Consider the following 18,186-nt stretch of genomic DNA (forward strand, 5'->3'; position numbering starts at 1 on the left):
AGGTTTGCTTTATTACCAGTACTGAAAATAAGTCATGAACATAAAAGCAGCAAGAGAAGAAGTCAGACTGACTGCAATTATTTCCCCCCAGTCTTTCCTTCTCCCTCCCACGTTCTCTGTGAATAGAGAGATCAAAGTGTATATATACCACGTGAGGATGTAAATCACATAATACATTTGAAATTAATTTTAATTTATGTACAGCAGTTACCATTCATGAATGTATACAGTCCCTGCAGTTACATTCTTTATAAGGTTAAGTCTTCACTTTTCTCTACTGGATCTTCTGATGGAGAAACAGAAAGGAGAGGTGGAATCAAGGAGTTAGGAATGATCACAGTCATTAAAAATTCGGGGATTTTGAGTAGTAAATCTCAGAGAGTCTTCCATGAGGTTCCAGAAATAAATGGTGGCAACATGTATATATTGCAATTTTATTTCATTCGCTCAAACAAAACGTTAGCATGTAAGAAATTTAAAATGACACAATATGATAAAAAAAAGCAGAGAATGAACTGAGAAACTAAAAAGAAGGTAAACCTAAATGCATGAAAAGTCAACATTCATTAGTGAACAGCTTCAGTCTTTGATTGACACTTGATAACTTTTAAAACAACGAACTGGAAATCATTATGACTGTCTGAAGAGATTTCAGCACCAGCACTAAGGGTTTTACATTCAGTTGGTTTGCAGTTGACTCGGTAGCCACTTGTCTATAGTGCAGGTTTATCACAGGTCAGATCACAGTGTTGAGGAAAGCAACGCCCTCCTGGCATTAGGAAGGATCCCTTAAACTGCCCTCAGCTTAAGACATCCATTGTACAAAAGCACAGAACCACCACAATATGGTTTTTTAAGAACTTAGTTTTTAAGAACTTAGAACCAGTAAGCAAAATAATTGTAGCTTCTGCAGTTCATTTTCAATACTGAAATCTCTGGAAATGGTGCAACTGTCAGTAGGTCAGGAAATGTCTACAGTAATCTTTAATTCAATCCGATTTTCTTGAAAGAACCAGTTCTGCAGGTTGGGATTACAGAAAGTATGTATGTAGAAGCAGCACAAAAAGACAACATCTGTTCCTTTTTCTTTTAAGCAGAAATCATGTTAATTGTAGACCAAGGCACAAAACGTTTAGTGCATAAGCCAGTTCCTTGCACAATCTAGAAGTTCAGCCTTTTAATTTTGGACCACTTATAGCCATCCATGCTATTCCACTATGTAACTCCTGAACCCTCCAAGAAACGAATCAAACATGATTTCTGACAAGGGTAAACATCCTTACTGCTCAAAAAGTCTACGTAAAACAAAAAGCTACATCAACAAAGATGAAAATGCCTCCTCTTGTTTTGAGAAAAACAGTACTTGACAAGCTTACTACGGATTTTTTTCTTTTTTAATGCCTTCAATAAATGCATGCAGAAAAGTGATGTTGTTTCTCCTCTTTATTAACAAAAAAAAAAAGAAAAAAAAAAAGAAGTTAGGCGATATTTCCACTGTCATCTTCCCTTAGAATCTGAACCTATAAGGTCAGGCAATGGTTGAATGGGAGAAAAATTTCTTGTTGAAGTCTTTCTGAAGCTGTTAAGTGCTGTTCTGCTTTAGTGTTCAGCACTCCAGGCAGTCTGTTATTGAAAGCATCTCTGACATGAATGGAGCTGCCTGTACTTTTAAGCAAATCTCTCCACAAGATGCAAGTAAACTTTTCTTCTGGATCAGCACAGATTCCAAAGCAAACACAGCTTGGAAAAATGGACAGTGCAAAGGAAAAGGGAAGATCTTCATCCATATTCCTTGTGCAAAGCACTACAGAGCCAATTTGCAGAATTTCTATTCCACTGAACTTTACCACATTAAAAAAACAAAATTATAAAAATAAAAAAATTACACTCAAGACTGAAAACCTTGGGAAAGAGAGAGGTACCACCCCCCCCTAAAAATGATTCTCAAAATTGTTGAGCAAAACCAATAGCATATCATTGCTGTTTTATTCATGGTTTGTGTATGGAACTGTGGGGGGTTTTGTTGGGATTGATTTTTTTTTGAAAGGAGGGTGGCAGATAAATCAGGAGGAGAAGGGACCATTTACTGTGACCTGATCATTCTCAGGTAACTACTGCTGCTCTGTTTCATTAAACAACCACAAAAAAGGAGTCTCAGAAAAGAGTGAAGCAGAGTCATGGTGAAAAGGTGAAGGACAATGCACTTACACAGGGGCATCCTCAGCAAGTCAGATGCCTACAACGTTTTTTCTCTCACCGAGAAACGAGTTTGGTTCACCTGGGAGTTTCAGAACAATTACTGGAAGTTATTACTGAATTTCAAATAGAAAACTGAAAAAAGATACAAAAGGATCAAGTACCTGGTTCCATTAACATGGTTACTGATAAAAGTCATGTTTTCCTCATTATTACACATGCATGTAAGATGAAAAAAAAGTGTAGAAAGTAATAAAAATGTGTCACCTTCCCCCTCCCTCTTCCCACATCTTTCTGGGCATAAATTAAGCCTTACAAATGAAAAGGCTACTCTGTGACATGCAATTTTTCTTTTAATTAAAAAGCTGGCTGTGTTGTGTTACATTACAAAATGTCCACATGCATAAATCTAAAAAAAGCCCCAAAATCTACTGTAAATCTACAACATACTAATGATTTACATTTGACTGCTGATTCGCCTTATGTCGAAGTCTTAGATTTGGTAAAGCATCGTAACAATGTAGGAAGGCATCTACATCTTTAAACTCTGGACTGTATTTGCTTTTTTTTTCTTTTTGTTTTCCTAGAAAATTGCATGAAGGCTAGCTAGAGAGGCTTCCTATCATAAAATTCCAAAATCTTGATATGTCATCACCGTCTAGGTCACCCTTACTTACAAATATTGCCCTTTAAAAGCACGGCATCTCTAATAGCTCCTTGTCTTGTGAACCGAGCCTCTACACATCTGATCTCTTAAATTACTCATGGAAATACCAGATATGATAGGAAGACAAACCTGAGATACATTTGAAGTACAACAGTATAACTTGCTAACTCCTTCATTAATAAAGAAAACCTCTCTGAAAAGCCTTCCCAAGCTTTTCCCTGTTTTTTTTCTTTTGTCTTAACAACAAATTCTGAAACATGTGCAATTTTATCTTGACATGAGTAGACTTCAAAGCACTGTGATCTTGTCTGATAGATGTAGGAATTTCTGCATAATCATTACAGTAACTTTAAGAGTCTTTTCCACCCTGCTGTAAAGGTCAGAAAAAAAGCTGCAAACTAGGAGGGGAATAGCATTATCACCAGAGTGATGCGTCTGAAGCTTTTCAGAATAGGTTGTTTCTCCCTCCTTCCAAGTGTCTGTCTGTCTGTCTCCGTTTTCTTCTAACAGCTCACAAAACGTAGTCAGTTTTACATCAAGTTAGAGAGTCACATCAGCTTAGTACGAGTCTTTCTATGCAGTATTGGACTTGCTGAGTTCCTGCCTGATAGCTGCAGAGAGACAGAGACAGAGTTAGCAAATCAAATCCAGTCAGGGCAGGAAGCTGGAACACACGACTGACCCCTCAAAGCAGGCTCACCCTGCTCTCACAACATGAATAACCAACACCCAAGGCAGCCCCATGTGGCTTCAGACAAGTGGCATTATCAACCAGGCACTACCATTTTTCTTCCCATAGAATTTATGTTAAAATCTCAATTTTCAGTTCCCACCTCCACCAAGGCAGTAAATCATACACAGAGTTTTATTTAATTCCTGACAGGTAGACCTTTAAGATTATGCTTTCTCAAGGATCTCCCTTAAGTACAGAAGGCTATACAGGAAAATAGCTTCTGTTAAAACAAAAATGAGAACTGTGAGAATTCTATTCTTTGACTCTTATGTTACAGATCAAAGAGGCAACTGAAAGCTAGAAGCACAATTCTCCTCTGAATATTACTAGTTTTGAAATACTTACCTCAGCAGCTCTGGATTATTTAAAAATAACCCACCCACCACCACACCATACTAAGGATAACTTCAAATCACTCAAATACAGCATCACTTGAACCACGCTCAAAAGACACATTGGTGTCAATGTTCTACTACAACAAAGCCCCCAGGAAACAAATCACTGAAGCACATCCATTGAACAGGTCTGGTACCAGTCCTTTGCCACCAGATGAAGAACAAAGCTACTTTTACCAGTAAATCACTCTCAGGTTATCAACACATCGTGCTTACATTTTAAAGCACCTGCAGCTACTCTAGAACTGAGCAGCAGTAGTGAACAGAGCAATACTTACCATCAATGAGTTCTTCCTTTAATTTCGTTAACTCCTTCCTCATTTCATCTAAAATGTCCTAAAATATGTCAGAGCATATATAACAGATTAGCAGACAGATTAATTTTGCCACCTGTAAATTTCTGTGGAGAGAAATCCAGAATTCTCTCACTACAATCCTTCCCATTAATCCTGAACCCTTCCGAGATGCATAACCCACCCTCCAGCTTCCAAGTTAATCCTCAAAACCTAAGGCATCCACAGAACATTATTAGTGCAGTACAATACAGAAAAAACAGCAGCTAGAAATGACACAAATTGACTCCTGTAGAATTTGTGAGAGAAGGGATAAGAATGAGAAAGCTTTGCCACAGGTGAAATGTGATGTGGAATGCAAAGAAAGGAGCTTACTAAACACCACAAGCCAAGGAAGTATTCAAAGAAAAAAGAAAAAAAGGACAATCAAGGTCTCAGTTCCCAGTGGAATGTGATGGAATGAAGGCAACAAAGTAAAGTGCTGTCCCTGCTTGCTGTTTTTTCCATCCTTTCCTCTAAGCTGCTCCAGGACCACTCACCAGGCCAGAAGCCACTCTAGAACTACCTGTTGAGCCAGGACTCAATCCAGAGCCAACCAAAACTGATCCATAACCCAACCTAAAGCCAGCTACTACGTGGGGACACAGTCTAGAAGCAACTAAAAACTGTAACCAAAGTAAAAGTGTCTCTAGAAATACCCACTGAGCTGCAGCCTGCACCAGAGTCTCCCTCCTCACCACTTGGGGATGAACCCACTGATCCAAACACCACTTGGAGATTCTTCACTTCCAACTCCACAAGTCCCACAGGATTCCTCTGCTCTTGAACCAGAGAGCTACACAAAAGACAGCATCCCTGATGCTCTTCCACCACCAAACTTGTGACCATGGGTGCTCACATCTGATATTAAAACATGGTGGAATTTGTTCTGCTACAGCTGCCCCAAGGGCTTGTTGCTTGTTTGGGTACAGAGAAGAGAAGGAAAGGTTTTCCAGGCAAACTGATTTCCCAGTTCCATCTGTAATGTCAACACCATCCTGTGTGTGCTGCCTAATGCAAAAGCAGGAATTTTGTGAGGAAGTAACAGGGCTCTCTCTAAGCCACCATCCTACAGGTCCAGCTGCTAAGAATACTGACACATGCCTGGGCAAAAATAAAGACTAGTAATTACTAAATCCTTAACTTTGGAACTGGCTAACAAAACAGTTAAAAATTGGTATTGGACAGCAGCAAGTCCTTATATCCAACTTACATAGCAATCTGTTTTAAAGCATTATACACATACCTGCTTCAATCTGTCATAATCTAGACCTTCTGACTGTACTCCGTTGGCACTGGGCTGTCCCGTTGGTGTAGATTTTGGTCTGCAGCACAAAAACACAACCATGAGTTACTGGTGGCTCATTATTACAGGATACATAGGACTCCCCCATTGAAATTATTGGCATTTTTCTAACAAAAACATAGAAAAAAAATAAGAATGGAAAAAAAAATGTTGGGAGTGGGAGGATGGGAAAAATCAAGCAGACCCAAAATACCACACAGAATAGAAAGTAACACCCAAGAATGTTTTCCACACACTGGAAATATTAATTACCATAAGAGTTATTAGTTCAAAACAAGAACTTTCAAAGCAGCGGACAGATTTCACTGTCAGTGGCTTCTGATTTCTTCACAATAGGCATGAAAAGCTGAATGCCTTCAAATGTCAAGTACTTTCCTTCCTTTAACTACTTGCTCATTCAAAAGGGGCTCTCCCAAGAAAGCATTCCCACTAACTAATGGCTGCATGTTGATGCTGACTGTATGAATGCTGGGCAATCACTCTGGGAGATTTTCAATAGCTGATGTTATCCAACTCCTCTGCAACCTCAATTATTCCATCAGTTGCTTTCTAAAGCCACTGAAAGCAAATACTGTAACAGCAGCAAGATTTGTCAGGTGATACTGAAGAGGAAGTTCTAATGTTTTGGACTACACAATGTTTGATGTTTGCTTATGAAATACTCTCTTTTAGACATCAAAAACTTGCTTACCCAGATCACCTTGCATTTTTAATACAGGTTCCAAAAGAAGGGGGTTTCCTGTCTTTCCACTCCTCTTTCCTCATCCCCTCTTTTATTCAAGGGGTAGCTCAGACTCATGGACTTACTAGAGCTATGAGCAGAGACAGAGCCTGGATGTTCACAGCAGGAATGCCAAAAGAGTTCTCCATAGAGGGAGGAATGTTCTGCTGTTCTTAAATACATTTTACATCTTCGCTAGTATTCTCCCTCCCTTACCTATAAAGGTTCAAGCCAAGAAGAAGCTGTTGATAAAATTCCTGACAATTCATCTCATGAGGTTTCCCTGACGTTTAGAATTATCACAGTATGCTAACTTCAAGGAAGGGCAGGACACAAAGCAGGGTCCTATTTCATTGCCCTTGTATGTGGCATCACTGGACAAAACAGCTCGGCCTGCACTCAGTGTCCCTTCAAAACTCCTACATAGGAGGAATTCATTTAGTACTGCATTTTTCTGCATTTGCCACATGAGGGTGCAGACTGATTTGCTACAAGGTGTACAGGAACAAAAAAACCATTTTATTTCTTCATTAGTTTTACCAAATCACTACCTTGAGCTTTCATGAGTCTTCCCTTACAAGACAGGAGTTTATCCATAAGGAAATTACCCTATCACACTGAATTTGTTCAGTAAGAGCTGAATGAACCTCACACTAGATTGTCTTGTTGACTTTTAACCTGACAGGATTATGTTCTGACTTGTTAACTGAAGAAAACTCAAATTGTGACTCCCAACAGCAAAGGGAGTCACATCAGAATGTTGGTTTGATACTTGTTCTTCTCTTGGGAATCACAAACCTCAACTGTCACAGCTGCAAAGACTTAAGTCCACACAGTTTAAGTTCCCAGAGAGAAATTGCTAATTACTATTGTTTGAAACACACCAAAAAAAACCCCAAAACCAAGTAAGGCAGAAGATGAAATACTGAATAATTTGATAGTGAAAGAAGCTGGAAAAGAGAATTCACCTTTCAACCACCAGAGAACTTACTGTGTGCACTAATGCTATGAAGGCAAACCACAGTTCAGGATCTTTTACAAAACCCTTTACGTGTTACAGTGCTCAGTTCAGTATGGAAGAATTCCTTGCCCAAAAACATTCATCAGCTGAGATCTTTAGCAATTGCTGTTTCATCAGGTATTTGGTATTTAAAGAGTTACTTGCAGTTTACACTTGAAATTGCGAGCCCTGACTTACTCCACGCAGAACAGCTGAGTTTTTCAGACAGTTCATATATAGTTTCTGACAGTTTCCATTGACTATAGAGTTCTGCTCCCATACACTATGGTAGGACAGAATCTATCTAACATGACAAACAAATCCTCTTAAATGCAGCTCCCGGCAACGGGTAACAGGCAGCTAGCACCTGCCTTGACAGAAAAACCCAACAAATAATATACTTTAATATTTTTAAAATTACTTATGAGTTTAATGTACTAATAAGATGGATTCAAAGAAAAGCTCTACACAAACTGTTTCTTTTTCTTCTTATCTTTAGAACAAAAAGTCAGTTTTACCCACCATAACTATCTACTGCTGCTATCGGTTAAAAATCTCCATGGGAAAGCTTTACGATTCTGCCTCTCAATCTTGGCAATGTGCTCCCTTTTTGCTTTCCAAAATGCAAGACATTCTTAATTCAAATACTGAAACACCATCATTACCAAAAGAGATGGTTTCTAATCTCAGGAATATCTAGCTGTGCTCCTTCCCAAATTATGCTAATTTCCCCCCCACCACCCCCTTTCTCAGCCTGAATGCAGCTGTCATTTAGGAAAACGTTAACTATTGAAATTCAGTGAATAAAAACTTCCCAGCCATTTGATCCCAACGTGGCTGAAGAGCTCTCCCGTGTGGTTTTTCATAGCATTGCCTAACAGGAAAGAGAGGCAGCCCTGACAGTCCCTAACACACCTTCAATCAAGCATGCAAAGGAAAGATTTTATTCATGCCAACATGCAGAATACACCACCCAAGATAAGTAGCTAGAAGGGGAACTTTTCATACAAAAAGATTAAGTAATCACCACAACGAGTGCTTTCATGAAAAACAAAGCTGAAATTTGAGGTTTCAATGTCAGTACTTTATGGCCACTAGAGAGTGAAACTTAGATCTCCAGCAAAAAGTACACATGATGTTAACTAACTTGCGAATAGATTCCAAACAGAAACATTAATTTATGTTTAAAAAGTCTTTAATCAAAAAGCAGATGTGAGAACACACCTAGGAAATTAATTCCTGTTCCTATGTATCTAAACTCAGAGCTTTGCAAACCTGCTTCTTAAAACACTGCAAATGGTCCACTAAATCCTGGCATATTCAACATGAATTCGTACCTTTGCAGGTGGAGACTGCCAGAAAACCAGTATTTCATATTAATTCATACCTGGTTCTTAAGCCATCTCAACTTGCCTTTGACACCATCTGCTTTTAACCAGACCACACGTGGGCTCAACTGGACAAACAAAACGTGGAGGAGGAACCTGGTGGTGCACGTGGTGATTACTAACCCATGTAGAAAAAGTCCAACCTTGAACTGGTCAAAGGGGTTATTAGGAAGTCTCAAATCCCAACAGGATGATACCTGTTTAATGAATCATAGAACCTGTTTTCAGAAGCAAGCAGATTTTTCCATGGAGATTCCCGTCTATTAGGGGGAGAAATACTACCTTTAAAAGCTATAATAGGTCTTAATTTTGTTCAGTTTTAGCACCTTAAACACCATGGGGTTTCAGTAGATTCAAGAGTTCTACATGCATGTTTCAGGAAATATTAAAAGCCCACAGCTCAAGTCCTTTCTGTTTGCTACAAAAAGAAAAGGCCTGATTTTAGACAGGACACCAACTTGTTTTAAAATACTTATCCATTCTGAATAGCAGCAACTGCCCATCTACCTCTGTGGAAGCTCTGAAGAGAAAATTTTGCTGACTTGCCAGTTTTTTTTAACTGTGCTTTGCTTAATCCCTGTCAGTGAGTCGCATCCTCCCTGCAGAGGTCAGGAGCAGGCTCTTCAGCCCTAGCAGGTGAAAGAAATCCCCTTCAGGCAAACACAGTATTAGCATTTCCAAGAGCAGCTCCCCTTGACTAACTCACTCAAAGCTAGTTTACCAAGCTGCTTGCTGAGAGAGACTTGGCAAATGTGGAGAATTAAGAAAAATACGAGGATACTCAAGGGAGACTTCTTCTAACACCTTCTCTTTCCATGAAATTTTCCTCATCCTGGCAGAGCAAACCGTCAACACCAACTAGGAAATTTTATCAGCAGGTCTAAAGTATGTGCTATGGCACCTTCCAGCAGGTTATGAGAGCACTGGAAAAGAGTACTGACATTAAATAAACACAGAATTCTTATTTTGGAAGAACTTTTAGAGTATACACCCAGGGAAGCTCGCATCAAGTTAAGTCCTATCAGTGCATTTTCCATGGACAAATGAAGACAAAAGCTTGATGAAGAGAGTGCCCCAATACATCTAAGAGAAATCCCAAAAATCCTCTGTACTCCTCTAGGTCAGAAAATATTTTTAAACAGACCTCAGCAACGTCTGAATTTCACCAGTTGGAAAAGGATCAGAGAAACTGAATGCATGGAACAGTTTACAAGAACTTACTGCTGTAGGGGCAGGCAGAAGCAAGACTTCAGAACATTTCAGACTCCCCAGAAGAGGCAGATAGTGAGAGCTGCCCTACTTATTAATCCCCTTACCCTATGGATAAGCAATTTGAGGAAAATATCCCCAGCCAAAGGGCCAGATCAGCAAGTGTCTTACACAACATGAACTCTAACATGCTCTTTAGGATTCCTTACATCAATTATTTCTGTTCCCCCACAGCGCCTCATTTTGAAGCAGATCAAGGTATCAGCACAAGAGACCTCGGCTAAAGCAGGTCAGACCTATTGGGGAGGAGGGGGAAGAGGGCAGGGGAAAGTCAAGGCCAAAGGTGATGCAGTATTTTGTTACCCTGGCCGTGTAGCAGGGAGAACATCACCACCAGTGGCACCTGCTTTTAGGAAAAAACAAAGCAAGCAACCAGAACCCAAGGCTGAAGACACCTGAAACTCCTGGATTTATTCTAAAAGAGAGAAAGATACTGAGAATGTTTAATGTTGCATTTTAGAACTGAAGACCTCAAGGGCAACCTCAACAAGAAGTAAGGCCACTCAGAGAACAATTGTTTTTAATACTCTGATCACCCAATCTTCTGTAACTGTTTCCAACAGCCAAATTTTAAGGAGAACTCAAGTAATTTCAAGCACAACATTCCCAAATTGAACATGTTCTTTTGTTTTCTCTCAAGAAATTACAGTAACTTTCTCAGATTATGAGGGGTCAGAACCCTTTAACCTCTGTGTACACAATACACAGGAATTCTAAATGAACCACAAGTTGTCTTAAAGTAAATGACAAATATACCTCATAATAAAAAAATCACCAGAGCAGCCATTTCACTTATTGAAATGCCTACCAGAACAATCCCTGCCTACCAAAGTTCCAGCTGACAAGTTACCAAAGATTGCTTGGTCCAAAGACACTGAAGGATGTAAAATATTTCTACACTTCTTTAGGATGGACTTTCTTAGATTGGTACAAGAGCTACTAAAAATTGTCACAGAATAAAGTATTACCAAGATGGCCAAAATAGCCACACAGGCATTCTATGAGTAGCAGAGAAATAGAAAGAACCCCTATTCTCTAGATTTGCTACTGAAATAGGAACTGCAGCACTGAATTTGGTTTCACCTTGCAGGAAATTTCAGACTTCAAAGTAAAGAATTAAACACTGCTGTAGTTAAATATACACCTTAGTAATTCAGTTTCTACACCAGCAATTGTTAAAGAAACTCTTTTTGGGTACTACTTTTGATTTTACTGTCAAAAATTTAACTTATTAATGTTCTCCAAAAGTAACTCTTCATTCCTACTTAAAACTGCTAAAAGCAGTTTCACAGCAGTAATTTTAAACCCATACATTTTGCTTTTAACAGTATCAAGATGATCTTTACTATTCCAGTCCAGTATCTTCAGCAGCATGTGCAGCAAGAACAAATGCAAGGAAAAGACAGCTGGTACAAAAGGGGAGTACCTGGAAATAACAGGTGACTTGCTTCCATTCACTGTATTTGTCCTTTCCCAAGGCTTTCTTGTTAGTTCTGGAAAACAGAGTGAGGAGATTAAAAACTGCATTCTTCTATTCACTGTGTAATTTATTTGAGGAAACTTCAAGCACCTGGCAACTCAAGCCAGCTGCTTGGTATTTTTACTACACTACTTTAGCTCTTTCATATTAAGCTATCTCCTGTAATATTCATCTGTGAAGGCACCAAGTGAGACCATCTTAAAGCCTCACTGGTTTCCCAGACACTGTAAATGCCATTTGATTCTTAATCCATCTGGAAGAAGGTCTGCCTACACTTTATGCACTGGATTGCTTCAGTTGTGAAACATGGAATTCTGAAACCAGTCAGCTTCAAATAATTGAAGAAGAGGTTTTCAAGCTAAAGGAGTTTTCCTAAACTCTTAAGGATACAACAGCAATTCAGTGCCAGTTTCAGTGATGTGCCAGCAGATAGAACCTGACACAACTAGAATATATTTCAGCAACGAGAAAGAAGATTCATTCCTTACAATCTGCACAAGTTAGGACAGCCTTTCTGTAGTGTGGATTGTTATTACTCGCTATCATTACTTACTCAGGACTTCAATGTGCCACTGATCTTACCAGTTTTCATTTCAAATTTGGAGTTTGCTTGGTCTGCTCCCTTTCTTTCATATTGCTTAGGTCTGCTAAGCTGGGCAAGCAGAGAGGCAGAAAGGCCCCTTCAGAGTCTCACTGACCAGAGAATTTCTGGGATGCAGCTGGATACTGAGAATATCTAAACTGCTGAAGTCTGCATGCATAGTCTGTAACCCAGCCAAGTACAGGCTACTTATGCTAGTAATAAGCCTTAAACCTAATTTTATACACCAGTCCTCAGGACTGTCCTGCCATAGGAGTTACTTCAGTTACTACAGATTTTAGCTGTATCTGCAAAATTGAGAAACCTCTGCTATGGCTGCAGTTTGCTCAAGGATGCCAAGCATTCCTCTTAGAACAGTCTGAAGACCTGTTCTAGTGATGAGGCTCAGCATTACCAGAGCATTTCACAGCAAGAAATGAAGAAAATTTCTCAACTGGAATGGAATGGTCAAATTCAAAATGCATCTGACATTTTTAGCAGGTTTGGTGAGGCTTCTTATCACCACCAATTAAAGGAACCACTTCCACTCATTTAAATTTCCTTCTTTTTGGGCCTGTATTATCAGAAGTGTTCCAAAAGCACTCAATTTTCCTAATGCTAATGTCCTTTCTGTTTAACAGAATGTGTTTAACCAAATGAAGCAGACTCTCTTAAAGGAAGAGGAAAAAAGGAGGGGTGTGTGTGAAAAGCTCAATTTGTGCAATGTCATTTACTTCCTTGCAGTCTGACTTCTCTAGATGAGTGCCTGTATCTCAATACTAAGTTTGCCAGTTATTTCCATCTGGACATGCAACTCCCTAGCACTCCTTTTTATTCCCCAGCCAGGTGTCACCTGGGTTTTGTTCACACTACAGCAGTAGTGGTTTTCAATATTAAGGCCTGCACATCAAGTGGTTGAATCATCTAGAGAAGTGTACACATGGGCAAGCAATCAGCAGAGGAAGCTGGAACAGACTGAATGCTGGTATATTCATTATCCAGTTACTTCCCTTCTGCTTCCACTGCTTTTTGGGATGACAAACTGCAGGGCTATATGGCGCAGACCCTCCCCCCCCCCACCCTTTTTGCAGGTGTCTCTTGAGAGACAATAACTTACAATACAAATACATGTGCATGCTGTCAACACCTCCTGGCCAACTGCAGAATGTGTAAGTTTTCCTTACTGACTGCAGCAGAGGCATTGGCTACACAGCTCCAAACACTGCCTCTTCAGCACAGGGATCACGGGCAAAGAATTTCAACACACTGCACTTACATACTTTATTCACTTATGTTCTTTTCATCCATCATCTTCTGAAGCAGGACCCCTTCTACAGCAAAACCCCAGGCTGTAATCATGGAAGAGGCAGGCTCCAAAATTCAGCAGAGCTGACTGAGATTTGTCACTAGATTTTAGCATTACAGAGTCCCAGAGTTCACAAACCTGAACTACTTACCAGGTGTGCTTGTTGAAGAAACTTTAGAAGATGAAGACTCTGATTCTTCCTGATTAAAAGGGAGACAAGAAGGAATATGGAAAGAGAAGGGAGGGAGAGAAAAAAAGTCCTTATAATCTGTTAGATTAATAAGACTCAATCTCAATTGTTTAAGTATTTCAGTTTTTATATATATTTAAAATGGTTCTTCTCAAGGGCATATAGAAAGTGAGCAAGCACTTCACAAAGTAGTGGTTATATGCATATGTTGACACAGTAAAGTATAAATAATTTTGTGTACACTACTGGAATCTCTCTGATAATCTTTGTATTGAATAATGTGAATTTGATAAAATTTCTCAACTCACAGCTTTATCTTCTTTTTGCTCTGGTTCTGTTGATCCCTTTTCAGCAATTCTTCTCCTGTAAGCAGAGACAAAAGTTACCAAGCTCATTATGGCTTTAAGATGGAAGAATGTTGTTTACTGCAATTAAAGACTTGTACAGCCCCATGAAAATTAGCGGTATAAGAAGTACTTTAAAAACACCTTCAAAGGCAAAGCCCTCATGCCAAAGCAGCCGTGCAATTTGGAAGTCTCTATGCCCAGCCCTACTGCTGCACAAAGGCTTACACAGAAGTACTGGATTACACTCAAATAAAAATGGCTATTCATGAAACATGATCAGCTTCTCAAAGCAACCACGAGCTGCTGTCTATCTGATCCTCAGCCAGCTGCAAGCAGGCAGCCCCAATCCCACCTGTGTGATGACTAAGCAGCTGGAGCAGAGCAGGAACAGCTTCTCACCTCCTGGCCAGCAGGGCACTCATTTCTTCCATCAACCCACTGCCTCCCAAGGGAAGGGGTCCATTTCCACGGCCACCGTCTGTTTTGGATGAAGCAGAGCCTCCTCCTCCTCCACTCGAACTGGAGGAGTCTTCACCCTTCAGAGTGCACAAAAAACAGCAGATGTGCCAACAGAATGAGAGCTGACTTCATGAAACCAGCAAAGTTCATGGGCAAGAAAGACACAACTGCATAAAGAATGGCCTGGGCTGGCAGCACATCCTGTAATGCTTTTTTCTTAATGAATTAAGCCTACCCCATGTCTTGATAGTGCTATTAACCTTGAATAAAGGTTAGAACCAGGGACAGGAATTGGAAAAAGAAACCGGAGTTATATTTACCCGTGAGACTTTCCTAAGTTTGGCTCCAGCAAGTGCAGCTGCTAGTCCAGTTAAAGGGCGATTATCTTCGGACACAAATCCTGCTGAAAATCCAGAGGCTGGGAGGGGGGGAGCAGGAGGTGGCAGAGGAACGGGAGGAACTTGGCTGGGCAGCGGAGGAGGCGGCGGTGGCGGCGGAGGTGGCCCCGAAGGTGGGAGTGGAGGAGGTGGTGGGGGGCCAGGAGGAGGTGGGGCTGCCACTGAAGACTGAGCTGGGCCAGGGGGCAGGGGAGGTGGAGGAGGAGGTGCAGGTGGTCCTTGGACAACACCTAGTGTCAGAGTGAAAACAAACAGAAGACATGAAGGACTTAGAAAACGAAGGTCTTACTTTCATTGAAATGGTGGTTCTTTTGCTCAGTGTATGAGACATTAAAACTGGTAAGATACTGGGCAAGAAAACACTGAATTTCAGCAGGAGAGAAGCACTCTCATTCAATGTCCTAAAAATATGACACAGTATGCTGTGAGAGATCAGACAGTTCCAGACACATTTACATGAAACCCCTCCAGTCAGGTTCTGTGCTGCAACCAAGAACAACTTTACACCAGGAAAACAGGCAGAGAGTCAAGTCAGGCATGAGCATCGTAGCAGGAGGAACAACAGGGTGTGCTCACATGGTGCTAAACAGTATCTTGTATCAACAAGCACTAACATCTGAACCCTTGAACTGTTCCAGTGCCAATGCTAATTTCTAAGCTGTATGTAAATCTTTCCTTTAAAACAATTCCAGCAATCCACTTTTATAATTTAATACAAACACTGATTAGTGAATTAGAAGACTGACATGTTTCAAGCTGATGGGAAGAAGCTCTTCTATTTTCCATCTATCTTTCTTCTACTTCTTTAAATTCATATTGTTATTCAAATACAAAGTGTACTTTGAAAAAACAATATTCTGATGATCACTGTATTATTATTATTATTCTTATAACAGGAAGAGTTTAAGAAATTTTGACTTAGACAACTGCTCCACACCTCCACAGATCCTACCTCTGTCTCACCCAAACTGCCATGAAGCAGGAAAAATGCTGCACAGCTACCTTAATCTCTAAAAGGCAGGAATTTCACATATAACTCTTCCTGTTTTCCTACTCTGCTAACCACTGCAGAAATTTAAAAGTTGTTAAACCCTCCTGGCATCACTCACTGTCCAAGTGCACACTTTTACTCCATACTAAAAGTGAGGCCATTCACTCTATTTCCACTCCACCCCAAAGCAGCTCAGACCTTCATTTCAGATGAGGATATAAACAGGGTCCATTCTACAAGGCTTGTACCAGGTTGCTCATCCCCTAGAAGCCCCTCTGACAACACCTTTAGAGCTACTGCAGAACTCTGTACAAAGACCTACATCTATTAATTCAACCTAAATCTGTTAAATCAATATAAAAGCAGATTCAGGTTAAGAAAGACAGGTACTGCCATGTAAGATGCATTTCTATCATATTGGAGGAGCGTTCATTAAGGTCGTCACCTGCTTAATCAAACTTTTTGTCCAAAGCTGTCTTAGCTACACTGGTAAAATACTGCAGAAAACCTGTCTCTCTCCATCTAAATACACACGTATGTATGTGCACACAGCCATGTATCAAAATACAACCACTGTCCAGACAGAAATGCTGCAGGTGTCACACACTACTTTCTAAATTCAAATTATTCCTCCCTGAAGGTCATTTACATGTCCAAAGCCACACATGTGCTCTTCTATGTTGCCTGCCATTAGGAAACTAATGATCCTGCCTGGTAACACCACGTTCCAAATAAACCAACACCGCAGGGTTAACCAAGCAAGAATTTGACAAACTCTGTTCTCAACAGGTGAGTTCTTAAGAAACCAGAATTTTACTTATGACAGGCCACAGAACATCATCTCCTAGGCACAGAGCTTTTCCATTTCCCTTACCCCTGTTTTCCAAAGGGAGTTTGACATTAGACTCGCTGCAGCTTTGGAAGCACTGTGTTACTTCCTGGGGGCAGTCAGGGGCTTTGAGAGCCACGGGCTCTGCCCTGCTTAGCGCATTAGTAGCAATAACAGAAAGCCTTACCCTGCTGGGTCGGAGCTTCAACCGGCTGAGAGGCTGCCTGCAAGACTGGCTCAGAAGCAGAGGAGTCTCCCAGCACAGAGTTTAGAGAGTTCTCAACAGAGGCAGGGGTAGCTGCAGAGGGAGAAGGGAGAACACTAGGCTTGGATGAGGGAGTCGAGGCATTCGGGGAGTTGGGAGAAGGAGAAGCTTGAGCTCCAGAGAGTGACAGAGGTGGAAAGGAAGGCAGTGGGGGGGGAGGAGGTGGCAGAGGCGGCGTTGGACCTGAGGTAGAAGGCGAAGGAACCGGATAAGCCAAGTTTTCAGGAAGCCCGTTAGGAGCCGTGGGAGACGTGGACATTTGGGTCACGTGATTGGAAGCCGACACTGGGAGGACAGGTCTTGGGCCAGTAGCTTTGCCTGGTGGGCTGCTTATCATTACTGGAGGAGACGGGGGCAGAGGGGCAAAACTGGGCACGGACCAGGCAGCGGGCTTTGTGCTGGGAGGCAACGTCGCCGCGGCACTGACGGGAGAAGGGGGCCGAGAACTTTTGTTCAGCGGACGAGGAACCGTAGCGTAATGGGGGAGAACGGGGTGGAAAGCTGAGCCTAAGGATGTAGCAAAACGTGATGCAGAGTGCCTTAGAGGCGGTGTAGGGGGAGTGGAAGTCGGTGGTGCAGAAGTCACTACAGCGTACTCCGGTGTGGCCTCTGCCATTGGCGCTGAGACTGCTTTTGCATATGATGGAGGAGGTGCTGAAGGAGGCTGGCAACTGGAGTATTCAGGAAGTGGAGTGCTATACGGGGAGTTGTCGAAAGATGGAGCTGGACAGAAGATGGAAAGCAGCAGCAAAGGCAGGATAAAAAAAGGAGAAAGAGAAAAAGGGAGCTAATGAAGCAACAAAACCAGCATTCAAACAAAACGCAAAAATGTAGACTACAGTTAGTACCAGAGGATTAGGCACAAGTGAAAATACTGTTAGGAAAGTTTTACACATTATCAACAGCTGCTCTTAAATTTATCAACTCTTTTTGTGCCAACGTTTGAATTTACAAGTACGTTCTAGAGAATGCATCCCATCTCCAAGATGGATTAGATATAGGGTTGAGCAATCAGTCTTTTACTAGCTTTAATCTTCTTGTTTGGTTGCAAACTGCAGGCAAATGTAATGATCTTAACATTTGTTTCAAGTCCACTACTAAAGCTCTTATCACAGGCAGCAAGTGTCATCTCTCTATTCCCCAGAAAAAGCTCCATAGCAAATATTGAAAGTACTGGGAATAAAACTACCAATAAAATCCTCTAAAATGCTCTAAAAACAACTTACACAGTATTCCTTGACTTTCACCATGAGCTGACTTATGTAAATTGAGTTTGAGACTGAAGAACAACCAAACACTTGACTAATGTGCCATTATATTACCAAAATGAGAAA

The 18,186-nt window shown here is 40.9% G+C and overlaps 1 protein-coding gene across 2 annotated transcripts in view; it reads right to left on the bottom strand.

Moving 5' to 3' along the window:
- Nucleotides 1-420: 420 nt before the first annotated feature.
- The window catches only part of ENAH (ENAH actin regulator), an 89,391-nt gene continuing 71,625 nt past the window's right edge, over nt 421-18,186 (bottom strand). Inside the window, exons 7-16 of one of the 2 annotated variants that reach the window (XM_062490473.1) lie at nt 16,775-17,575; nt 14,690-14,997; nt 14,310-14,446; nt 13,872-13,926; nt 13,525-13,573; nt 11,434-11,500; nt 8,936-8,998; nt 5,570-5,648; nt 4,270-4,327; nt 421-3,474 (exon numbers count right to left, since the gene is read on the bottom strand). In XM_062490473.1, coding sequence (XP_062346457.1) covers nt 3,437-3,474; nt 4,270-4,327; nt 5,570-5,648; nt 8,936-8,998; nt 11,434-11,500; nt 13,525-13,573; nt 13,872-13,926; nt 14,310-14,446; nt 14,690-14,997; nt 16,775-17,575 — 1,655 coding nt within the window. In that variant the 3' untranslated portion in view covers nt 421-3,436. The remainder of the gene's footprint in view (nt 3,475-4,269; nt 4,328-5,569; nt 5,649-8,935; nt 8,999-11,433; nt 11,501-13,524; nt 13,574-13,871; nt 13,927-14,309; nt 14,447-14,689; nt 14,998-16,774; nt 17,576-18,186) is intronic. The other variant, XM_062490474.1, reaches the window with a different exon arrangement.

The sequence above is a fragment of the Cinclus cinclus genome, chromosome 3 (genome assembly GCF_963662255.1).
Source record: "Cinclus cinclus chromosome 3, bCinCin1.1, whole genome shotgun sequence".
NCBI classification, from domain to species: domain Eukaryota; kingdom Metazoa; phylum Chordata; class Aves; order Passeriformes; family Cinclidae; genus Cinclus; species Cinclus cinclus.